General features: G+C 56.1%; 1 protein-coding gene and 1 long non-coding RNA gene across 2 annotated transcripts; both read left to right on the top strand.

The window, feature by feature from the left end:
* Positions 1-3388, top strand: LOC116547031 (sulfotransferase 1A1). The gene is made up of 7 exons (XM_032273121.1): positions 1-405; positions 508-633; positions 723-820; positions 1611-1737; positions 1829-1923; positions 2734-2914; positions 3037-3388. Exons 1-7 carry the CDS (start codon positions 258-260, stop codon positions 3147-3149), a joined length of 888 nt encoding a protein of 295 aa, XP_032129012.1. The 5' UTR covers positions 1-257; the 3' UTR covers positions 3150-3388.
* A 3043-nt stretch (positions 3389-6431) lies between these two features.
* Positions 6432-10519, top strand: LOC116547032. The gene is made up of 2 exons (XR_004266916.1): positions 6432-9084; positions 10176-10519. It is a non-coding gene; the product is annotated as an uncharacterized LOC116547032 (long non-coding RNA).
* Positions 10520-11569: the final 1050 nt, after the last annotated feature.

Genomic DNA, 11569 nt, shown 5'->3' with positions numbered 1-11569 from the left:
TGGTCTGCACCATGGCCCAGGCCCTGGGATTTTGCACAGCTCTGCAGGTGAATGAAAGCTTCGGCCAGGCTGGGGAACCACCGCACTAGACGCAGACCTGGTTTTCAGCCCCAGCCCTGCCACTGACTGGCTTTGTGAGCTCAGGCAAGTCACTCAGCCTCCCTAGGCCTCAGTGACTTCCCTGAAAGTGAGAATTCTGCACACAGTGTTGTGATGATGTTAAGGGTGTGGGCCTGGGACTGCCCTGATGCAGGAACATGGAGCTGATCCAGGACACACTCCGCCCACCTCTGGAGTATGTGAAGGGGGTCCCGCTCATCAAGTACTTTGCAGAGACACTGGGGCCCCTGGAGAGCTTCCGGGCCCGGCCCGATGACCTGCTCATCAGCACCTACCCCAAGTCCGGTAGGTGAGGAGGGCCACCCACTCTCTCCCATGTGGCAGGCCCACCTTGGTCAGTCAGGTCGTGCCCTCAGCCTGTTCACCTCCCTCTCCCTCCCTCTCCAGGCACCACCTGGGTGAGCCAGGTACTGGACATGATCTACCAGAATGGCGACCTGGAGAAGTGTCACCGGGCTCCCATCTTCATGCGGGTGCCCTTCCTTGAGTTCAAAGCCCCAGGGTTTCCCTCAGGTGTGTGACTGGGACCTGGGGGGAAAGGGAGTGGAGGAAGACAGGGCTGAGGCTTCAGCTCACCAGACCTTCCCTGACCCACCGCTCAGGGCTGGAGACTCTGAAAGACACACCAGCCCCACGGCTCATCAAGACGCACCTGCCCCTGGCCCTGCTCCCCCAGACTCTGTTGGATCAGAAGGTCAAGGTGAGTCCGGGCACAGTGGCTTACACCTGTCAGCCCAGTACTTTGGGAATCCAAGGCAGGAGGCTCACTTGCAACCAGGAACTGGAAGACAGCGTGGGCAATATAGGGATTCAGTCTCTTTCAATTAAGAAAAAGGAAAGCTAGGTGTGGTAGCATGTGCCTGATGTGGGAAGATCGCTAGAGCCGAGAAGTTTGAGGCTGCAGGGAGCCATGATCACACCACTGCACTCCAGCCTGTGTGACAGAGAGAGACACCAACTCAAAGAAAGGAAAAAAACTAAAAGAGAAGAATAAAAAGGTCCAGATGCGGGGCAAGGCAATCCAGGGAAGGAGGCTCCACACAGCTCAGCTCTGGTTTTGTTCTTCTGGAAGGTTGCCCCACATCCTTCTGTCTTGTCTCATCTTCAGCGGGGATGCCATCTGCCTCTTGCTCTGGCAAGGGTCTGCTGGCCAGAAACATGAGACTCTTAAGTGTCTGCCTCAGACAGGCAGCGTATGGGTGCTCACAGGTGAGCAGAGGTGGGGGCTGGAGGGGACCAGGCATGCCTTGCTCCAGATTGGGATGTGACGGCATTGATGCAGTTTATATTAGTATAGAATATGGATCCAGGGACCAGGCTGGACTTTGACATCTGAGCAGGGTTCAGATCCCCGCTTGGACCTACCTCTTCCATGAGATCTCAAGCAAGTCAGCGTCTAAGCCTCAGGTTCCTCCTTTGCCAAACCAAGAGATGAGCCGGTTTGGGGCGGGCCGTGTGATGGCGCTGGGCCGGGTCCTCTGCCCCCGCAGGTGGTCTATGTTGCCCGCAACGCAAAGGACGTGGCGGTCTCTTACTACCACTTCCACCAGATGGCCAAGGTGCACCCTGACCCTGGGACCTGGGACAGCTTCCTGGAGAAGTTCATGGCCGGAGAAGGTGGGTTGACCGGAGGAAGGAGGGTGTGGAGCCGAGGGGTGGCTACAACACACAGCAACCCTGTGTCGCTGTCCCCCGCCCGCTTCTCCAGTGTCCTACGGGTCCTGGTACCAGCACGTGCAGGAGTGGTGGGAGCTGAGCCGCACACACCCTGTTCTCTACCTCTTCTATGAAGACATGAAGGAGGTGAGACCACCTGTGCTGCTGCCCTCCATGGGACAACTGGGGGCAGGCACCTCACAGGGACACGCAAGGCCACCCAGTCCCCTCTCCAGGCAGCACCACAGCAGGCCCGGATTCCCCATCCTGCCTCCCTGGCCCAGGCCTCCCAGCTGCAGCCCCACCTGGCAGCAGGCCCCACACAGCTCTCATCTCCCACACCTGAGTCAGCTCCACAGGTGGCCACGGATCAGATACTTTTTTTGAGAGAGTCTCGTTCCGTTGCCCAGGTTGGCATGCCGTGGTGTTAGCTCACTCTAATCTCCTCCTGCCAGGTTCAAATGATTCTCCTGCCTCAGCCTCCCCACAAGCTGAGAGTACAGGTGCACGTGACCACGCCTGACTAGTTTTTGTATTTTTAGTAGAGAGGAGTTTTTGCCATGTTGGCCAGGCTGGTCTCGAACTACTGAGCTCAGGTGAACCGCCTGTCTTAGCTCCCACAGTGCTGGGATAACAGGCCTGAGCCATGGCCCCTGCCACGGATCAACTATTTTTTCCTATTGCTTCTCCCTGCCAGAGGGTGTCCCACCCAGAGCCACAGTCACGGAAAACCATCCCGGTCCTCACCCATAGGAGCCAAGCCCAGCTCATCAAGGGATCACAGGGCAGAGAGCAATTCATTTTACCCCAGGGACAGGGCCCCAAGCGTCCAGGACCTGGCTCTGAGGGTTTTCTAGTGGAAGTGGCCAGATCCCCTCTGAGGTTAGAGAAGGGGACCCCTTTTACTTTCCCGAATCAGCAATCCCAGTCTCCACTGAGGAGCCCTCTGCTGCTCAGAACCCCAAAAGGGAGATTCGGAAGATCCTGGAGTTTGCGGGGCGCTCCCTGCCGGAGGACACCCTGGACCTCATCGTTCAGCACACGTCATTCAAGGAGATGAAGAAGAACCCCATGACCAACTACTCCACCCTCCCCAAGGAGTTCATGGACCACAGCATCTCCCCCTTCATGAGGAGAGGTGGGCGCCGGCCAGCACGGGGGTTTGGGGCTGGTGGGAGCAGCAGCTGGAGCCTCCCCATAGGCACTCGGGGCCTCCCCTGGGGTGAGACTCCAGCTTTGCTCCCTGCCTTCCTCTCCCAGGCACGGCTGGGGACTGGAAAACCACCTTCACTGTGGCGCAGAATGAGCGCTTCGACGCGGACTATGCAGAGAAGATGGCAGGCTGCAGCCTCAGCTTCCGCTCCCAGCTGTGACAGGGGCTCCCGGGGTCACTGCAGAGGGAGTGTGCGAGTCAAGCCTGACCACGGGGCTCAAGAATAAAATATGAATTGTGGGCCAGCGACAGTGGGTCATGTCTGTAATCCCAGCAATTTGGGAGGCTGAGGTAGGAGGATCACTTGAGCCCATGAGTTGACGACCAACCTGGGCAACATAGTGAGATTCTGTTGCAAAAAGTAATAAAATAAAATCAATTTTTAAAAAGAGAATAAAATATGATTTGTGGGTCAGGCAGGGTGGCTCATGCCTGTAATGCCGGCAATTTGAGAAGTAGAGATCAGAGGATCACTGGAGGGCAGGAGTTTGGGACCAGCCTGGTCAACGTTACAAGACGCCATCCCTACAAATTTGAGAAAATTATCCTCACGTGGTGGTGAGCACCTGTAGTCCCAGGTACAGGCCAAATTAAGGCAGGAGGATCCCCTGAGCCAGGGAGGCTGTGGCCGCAGTGAGTGGTGATTAAGCCAATCCACTCAAGCCTGGGGGACAGAGCAAACCCTGCCTGAGAAATAAATAAAATACAATTTAATTAAAATAAATTGTGATTCCTGACCAGGCTGGCCAACATGGCAAAACCCTGTCACTACTAAAAATACAAAATTAGCCAGGCTTGGTGGTGCACGCCTGTAATCCCAACTACTCGGGAGGCTGAGGCATGAGAATCGCTTGAACCTGGGAGGTGGAGGTTGCAGTGAGTCGAGATCATGCCACTGCACTCAAGCCTGGGCGACAGAGCAAGACTCCGTCTCAAAATAAATGAATAAATAAAATAGTTTAAACAAGAGACACACAGCAAAAGAAGTACAGCATAGAGTAACTTATTGCAACAGATAAATGGTATTTTGAAAGTACAAAGTGGGCAATATACCTTGGAGAGTTCAGAACAGGCTCTTCGTCGGGGCTAGACAGTGTTGATTATTGCAGGAAAAACCCCCTTGTTGGGAGTCTCACACAATTGTTCATAAGGGTGGGAAGAGGAGTCACTAGTAAGCATGTTCTGGGTGGCTCTGGGTGCACATGGGCATTTGCTATGCATGCTTGTTCCTAGGACGAATGTCTCCACCCAGAGGTGTGGTTTTTACTATTAAATGAGCAAAGGGTCAGTTTGAGGACAGGTAAAATGCAAACGCAAATGTTCTCAAAACGGGAAGTCTCTACTGGAGATAGCTTTGCTCGAATGAGCTCAGTGACCAGGCGAATGCTAAGGCTTACTATATTGGCTATGCGGTCACCAGGGTGGCAGCATCCCCAGAACGTCATTGTCTCCTTCACGGACTATCCTGCCTCACCCGAGCTCCATGCCCTGTCCTGGCCCAAACAAACTCTTGGAGTCTGTCTTGGGGTTGGCCTTCCACTGGGGCAGCAGGATGACCCACACCAGCTCAGGGTGTGTCTCCTGGGGGTAGAGGGGCTTGTGTCAACACGTGGCCACGTGGGGAAGCTCCTTCCCGGCTGTTAGGCTGTCCCCCAGGCCCTGTGCCCTGCCCTGGCCTGGACACTGACTCTTTGCCTTCTTCATCGATGTCATCTACCTCATACCTGCAGACAAAAGGAAGAAAACGCTGGATGCAGCCAGGGTCGCGGTCCCTGTCGGGAAGTGAAGAGGACGGGGACAGCCCAAGAGCTGGGTGCTCCCTGCACAGCAGGCGCTGTCCACAGCACCCTCTGGGGAGCTTTTCTCCTGCTGCAGAGCCAAAGCCCAGGCAGGTGCGGTGACCAGAGAGCATCCCTGGGGCTGGTGTCACTCGCCTGTTGGTGGCGTGGCTCTAACTGTCCACCTCGGCCAGGATCCACTGCTCGTCCCCATCCACAGCCTTCACCGGGGCAGCCACCTTGTCTCCAGGTCTGGCCACATAGTCCCGAGGTGGCGATGGCCCCACAGAGGGGTGGGGGCCTGTGAGTGGAACCAAGGGTCAGTCCCAGCCCCTGGGCACCAGCCCCTCCCTCGAAGCTGCTGCCCTCACCTTGTCACCAGGCTTCCCGATCCACAGGGGCAGGGTCATGGCTGACTGCTGCAGCAGGGTCACCAGCACCCCTCTGCACATGGTCTTCCAGGGCGGCTCTGAGTCATTGTAGAGACTCAGGATCTTGGCCGATGTAGGAAGGAAGGAAGCCCTGACCACAGGAGCAGGTCCAGCCCCAACCCCACCTAGCCTGCTGCACTGAGCTGTTGGAGGAATCCTGAGAGCCTTAGCTCCCTACTGAGCCCAAGGGCCCAGCAGGACTGTGGCCCCATCTGCCAGGTGTCCTACAGGGGCTGCTGCGCTCAACTACAGATGGGTGAGGTGGCAGCACAGCGGGTACCCAGGGGGAGGAACCAGGGAGGGACAAATCGGGTTCGGAGATGCAGGTCAGTTTCTCTTCTTGATGTTGGTGCTGACACAGAAGTGTGTTTAATAAAAAATTTCCTAAAATTCGAAGGGTCCCGCGGTAGTTGCGGCGAGGCCGAGGCGCTTCTTCCACTATTACCTGCTCTACTGCCTGAACCCCTCCGCACCAGGATGGAGTCTACGTGGGGTTCACTGTCCACCCTGCTTGTGGGGTCCAGCAACATAATGGAGGCTGCACCGAAGGCAGGACCCAGGCCGGGCACAGTGGCTTACATCGGTAATCCCAGCACTTTGGGAGGCCGAAGCGGTCTGATCACTTGAGGTTAGAAGTTCGAGATCAGCCCGGCAAACATAGTGAAACCCCGTCTCTACTAAAAATGTAAAAATTAACCAGGCATGGTGGCACATACCTGTAATTCCAGCTACTCAAGAGGCTGAGGCAGGAGAATAAGCGGGGCGGGGAGGGGGGGGGGGTGGAAGCATGGGGAGGAGGAGGAGGTGCGGGGCCACGTCGGAGGTTGCAGTGAGCGCAATAGCGCCATTGCACTCCTGGTGAGACGGAGAGGGTGTCTGTGCTGGGAAGAAGGCTTCCTGGAGGAGGCAGACGGCACTGGGCACAGGTCTGATGAGAGGGACCTGCCAGGCCTGTGAAGCCGGCGGGGACCGAGCCTGTCCCAGGGGAGGAGCGTGACGGGGAGGCGGTGCCTGGGGAATCTTGATGTTGGAACTCCAGGAGGAACTGGCTGGGGCGGGGGTGATGATCCAGGCTGGGGTCCTGCGTAGCGGTCCTGGTGGGCACGCTGGGGTTGGGTGGGGCGCAGGAGGAGAGCAGGGGTGACAGACAGGTACCTAGACTGGAGGCGGGTTCTGAGATTGGCAGGTGGAGGGGGCGCGGCTGCAGGCTGCGGCGGGGCCTGGGGCTCGGCTGAAGCCGGGAGCGAGGACCCCGCTCTCGGGTAGAATTGGAGGGTACTCGTGGTGGGGCGCAGCGAGGCTCAAAGGGACACCCACGTTCTCCTCCCCAGGGTGATGGTGCATGTTCTGCACTGTTTCCCGTCCGCCGTGGCCACCATTCCAGCAAGGAAGGAGACCGCGTGGTGGCGAGTGTCCGGGGTTTGGGGTCCCACCCCTACCCGACGCAGTCATGGCGCCCCCGTACCCCGCCGGATTGTAGTGGACCCGTCTCCCCCGCCCTGGGTGCACCAGCCGCTCCCGCAGCGCCCAGACCTCCGCCGGGAGCTCTGACGGCTGTGCAGTACTGGCCGCTGGCCTTCGGGCCTCCCCCGCCCCAGGGCGCCGCGCAGGTGCCTTTGCTGACGCCGAGCGTGAGCCTGAGCCCGACCCGGGACCCCAGAGGCCTGTGCGCCCTGAAGCGCCCGCGCACTTCAGGGGAGGTTCGCCCCAGGCAAGGGGGATGCATCTTCCCGACGACTTCGGATCCAGCTGTTTGTTGAGGAACCAGGAAACGCCCTGACACTTTTGCGGCCCTGTCCCCGTCTCTAGATGGGGATGACAGTACTTCTGTCCATTGCGGAGCACAGCAGGACCTGCCTTTTCCCTTTGACTGGAAGGTTCTTCTCTACACCCCCATCTGTCTTGATAACCTGCCACCTCCGCAGAGGTCTTCCCTGTCTCCCGATTTAAAATTGCAGCTCTGAGAAGCCGGGCACGGTGGCACATGCCTGTAGTGCCAACTACTGGGGAGTCTGAGGTGGGAGGATTGCTTGAGCCCGGGAGCTGGAGGCTGCAGTGAGCTCTGACTGTTCCATTGCACTCCAGCCTGGGCGAAAGAGCAAGACTCTGTCTCTAAAAAGATAAACTAAAATTGCATGTCTTGTGTGCTTCACCATGGCTCCTTCTCCTGAATACTTATTATCTCACGTGCTGCGTGTTTTATTGATCTCATTAGTCTCTCCCATCCCAACCTTTGTACTAAACTGCCTGAAGGCAGCTCTTGTCACTGCTGGAGAACAGAGTCCTGCACAAAGCTGATGGCTAAAAAATAGTTAATGAAATAATGGATGATGGGCGGGTGGTACTAAGTTCACCTTAAATGTGAGTGGAGGACTAGCCCTGCAGAGATTCAGTGACCTGCTGGCCGTTGCTAAGCTGTCACGAAGTTCAAGTCTGGCTGCAGTGTCCAAGCTGTGACTCAGTCACTGCTGATGCTCACGGGACCTTCACCAGCTTAGTCCCAGAGAGCAAAGATTTTAACCCCCGACCTCCATTTCCTCGTCTGTAAAATGGAAATATGGAGCTGTGTAACACCCGGAACAGTGCCTGCTGCACAGAGGCTCCCTGCCAGCTCCCTCTCCCTCCTTGCCTCTTACCTGCCTGCTGCCTGGGACTGGATGAACAGGTGCCTTTGTGTTGCTCTGACCCTGGCTGCCCGCCAAGGGTCCATGTGATCTGCCTGGCAGAGGAGTTCCTTTGGGAAGAATCAGGGCAGCTTCTGTCCCCCGGCACCAGCCTGGTCCAGCTCTGGGAAGAGGGTGCCCAGTTGTATAAGCCAGGCCTGGGCAGCCGAGTCCTCATCTTGATATTCAGGGCCCAGCCTGGAGGGGACTTGTGATGCCTGACTCTATCTCTCTGGCCCCATGCCTTGGTAGCTGTGGGAGGTCACTGCTTTAGGTGACCTGATCTGGTTGTGCAGATGGGCATGGAGGAAATAGTAGAAGACTCGGAATTAGAAGACGCGAGTGGGCTTTGGCCCCGGCCTCGCCACCCCACTCCCTGCCCTGGGCTGTCTGTCACCAACCTTCTTGCCTCCACAGACACACTGGACAGCCCTGCCGGGGACCTGATCCTCAGCGTCCCTAACCCTCTCCCAATACCAGTGGCCTAAGGGAGGTCCTCAAAGGCCGGTGGGACATCCATCTCTGTCAGTCTCCAGGCTCTTGACACTTTTGCCAGAAGGAATTTAAGGACAAGTTAGAAGGCATGAATGGAGGGAGATTTCTTGCAGAGCAAGAGTATACACTCAAGAAGGGGAATGTGGGGGTCATGAAGAGAGTGTCTCATGCCCTAGGTTTGGGACTGACCTTTATGGGCTTCTTTAAAGATGGTGTATTCATGAAGATTCCAGGAAAAGGTAAAGATTTCTCAAAACCGTGGTGCCACAATTTACGTCCAAATACAGGTGTTCCTGGAGCGGTCTTGGCACTGGTCGGTGTATGATTTAACATCTTACTGATCATATAATGAGATCCTAGGTGAAACCTACATCAAATGCAGCGCCATGTTGGGTCTGGTTGGTTGTAGCCAGCTTGGTCCTCATCCTATTTTTCCGGGACTTATTGGCCCTTAGCACATGCAGCTATTTCAAGTTTCCTTCTTCTGGTCATGTGAAACTGCAGCCTGGGATTTTCTAGTCCCCAGCTACCACCCTGTATTAATCTCACATTCTTGCCTATTTTCCATGCCATCTGGAGTGGGTCTAGCTGGTTTTTACCGGACTGCAATACAAAGTCTGAGCCAAGGGTACCTCCCGATGGTTACTGAAGGCAGAGATGGAGCTAGTGGCCTCAGGACCTGTCAGTCAGGATCACAGAGGAGGGAGGAGGGGCCGTGGCCCTAACAGGTGACCAGCCTCCCCTCTGCCTGGAAACCCCACGCCTCAGCTTTCCCCTGCTTGCCTCTGAGTTCGCGGAATTCTTGAAAGCCTTGGGAGACTCACCTTTACTCAGCTGGTTACCTGTCTAGTAACCAGCTTGACCTTGGACTTTCAATAGTGAGGATAAAGAACGAGGAGGATGGGGGGGATGCCCTCCTTCCACAGGGCCCCGAGGCTTCCAAGCCCCAACCTCCCCCGTCCTCTGTCTGCAGAGCCTTCTTCAAACCCAGGGAAAGAAAAGCACCTGCAGGGGCTGCTGTTCTAGGATCTTCTATTGATGCTCTGTGAGGTCCCCTGGGAGCCATGAGGCTGGGGCTGTCTCCCAGGGCAATGGGACTCCAATGTCGTTGTTCTTTCTTCTTCTGTGCATCCATGCTCTGCTCCACCCCTGCCCCTTCACTGTGCCCACACACATCACTCCAGGCTGGCCTTGTGGTCGGAGCCTGGAATGCCTGCACTGCTGAGGGCCTGTGGGCTGCACTAGACCAGAACCCCTGGCGCCTTCAAGCATGGCCTGGAGCCAGCAGTTAGGTGACCTTTCCCGGGCCTGCCTATCTCAGCCTTCTCCTCCAACCCCTCCCACTTCTTCTCTGGGTCAATTAGAGAAAGCTTGTCTATTGGCCTGCCTGGTGGGGTGGAGTCCAGGGGTAGGTCAGGAGCCCTGGGACAGCTCAAAACAACACAAAGAAAACCAAACGCACCATTGGGCCCTTTCCCCTTTCATTCTTGCTATTATTATTATTATTCTGAGCTAGAGTTTTACTTTTGTTGCTCAGGCTAAAGTGCAATGGCTGGATCTCGGCTCACAGCAACCTCCACCTCCCGTGTTCAAGAGATTCTCCTGCCTCAACCTCCCGAGTAGATGGGATTATGGGCATGCTTCACTATACCTGGAGTAGAGCTGGGGTTTCTCCATGTTGGTCAGGATGGTCTCGAACTTCTGACCTCAGGTGATCCGCCCACCTCGGCCTCCCAAGGTGCTGGGATTACAGGTGTGAACCACTGTGCCCGACCATTCTAATGTTTTCTACAGATCAAACCCAGTCTTGGCTTTGCAGATCACTCCAAGCTTGTCTCCAGCTGGCGGACTAAGGAGGATAATGGAGAAGCTCCCCAACTCCCAAACCCACCTCTTCCTCCCAGGAGCAAAACTAACTCTGGCCTGGCTCCAGATCCCTCCCACACTGGACTTAGGAAACCCTCAGCACAGATAACAGCCCTGCATTCCCACACCGCACCCACACTCAGCCACTGCGGGCGAGGACAGCCAGCTCCCGAAAGCTCAGGTGAGTGACATGGTGGAATGGCCCAAGTCGCCCTCACCCTGCTCAGCTTCTGGCTCCAACATTCCAGAAGCCGAGGCCTCTGCCATTCCTGCTCTTTCCCCATGGATATCCCATTTCAATCAGACAACCCTGGCCAGGCGTGAATCCCCCTCCCTCCCTTTTTTTTTTTTCCCCTCAGGGAAGCCAGGTCTTGCTGTCACTCAGACTGGAGTACAGTAGGATTCTGGTCACTGCAGCCTTGAATTCCTGGGCTCAATCAATTCTCCTGTCTCAGCCTCTAGAGTAGCTGGGACTACAGGGCCTTGCCATCCTTCCTGCATAATTTTTCAAAATATTTTTTAAAGGCTGGACTCGGTGACCACGCCTATAATCCCAGCATGTTGGGAGGCCAAGGCAGGTGGATCAGGAGGTCAGGAGTTTGAGACCAGCCTGGCCAACATGGTGAAACTGTCTCTACTAAAAACACAAAAACTAGCCAGGTATGATGGCCAGCTCCTGTAATCTCAGCTATTCTGGAGGCTGAGGTAGAATTGCTTGAATCCAGGAAGTGGAGGTTGTGGTGAGCCGATATCATGGCATTGCACTCCAGCCTGGATGACAGAGCAAGACTTCGTCTCAAAAAATAAAAAATAAATAAATATAAAAGATTTTTAGAGACGGGGTCTTGCCATGCTGCCCAAGTTGGTCTCCAACTCCTGGCCTCCTAGGGTCTGGGATTACAGGTGGGAGTCACCCTGCCCAGGACCCTCCTCCTGCTGAGTCATCAGTTTTGTTCGTTCCCACACCAGGGTCTGGCCCCCAATACTAGCTAGTTGCTCAATGGGCCGTGTTTGTCTTGGAACCCAGATGGACTGTGGCTGGGCAAATGGATCACAGGCCTGGCCGGCCTGGAAGGTTTCCAAATGTGAGGGGCCCTGAGCGGGTCAAGGAGAGGAGCACCGGGGAGAGGAGCCCAGCCAGCCTGGGAGGTTTCCACATGTGAGGGGCCTTGAGGGGCTCAAGCAGGGGAGCATCTGGGAGAGGAGCCCACTGGGTGGAGGCTGGGATCTCAACACCCTCCTCAAACACTGGGTTTGATGTGTAGAAAATATTAGAATGGTCGGGCGCAGTGGTTCACACCTGTAATCCCAGAAATGGTGAGACAAAGGGCACTGGCTGGCAGGGAG

Source organism: Sapajus apella, unplaced genomic scaffold (genome assembly GCF_009761245.1).
Source record: "Sapajus apella isolate SASKATOON/1434 unplaced genomic scaffold, GSC_monkey_1.0 scaffold1924, whole genome shotgun sequence".
Taxonomy (NCBI): domain Eukaryota; kingdom Metazoa; phylum Chordata; class Mammalia; order Primates; family Cebidae; genus Sapajus; species Sapajus apella.
This window is presented reverse-complemented; position numbering and strand designations above follow the sequence as displayed.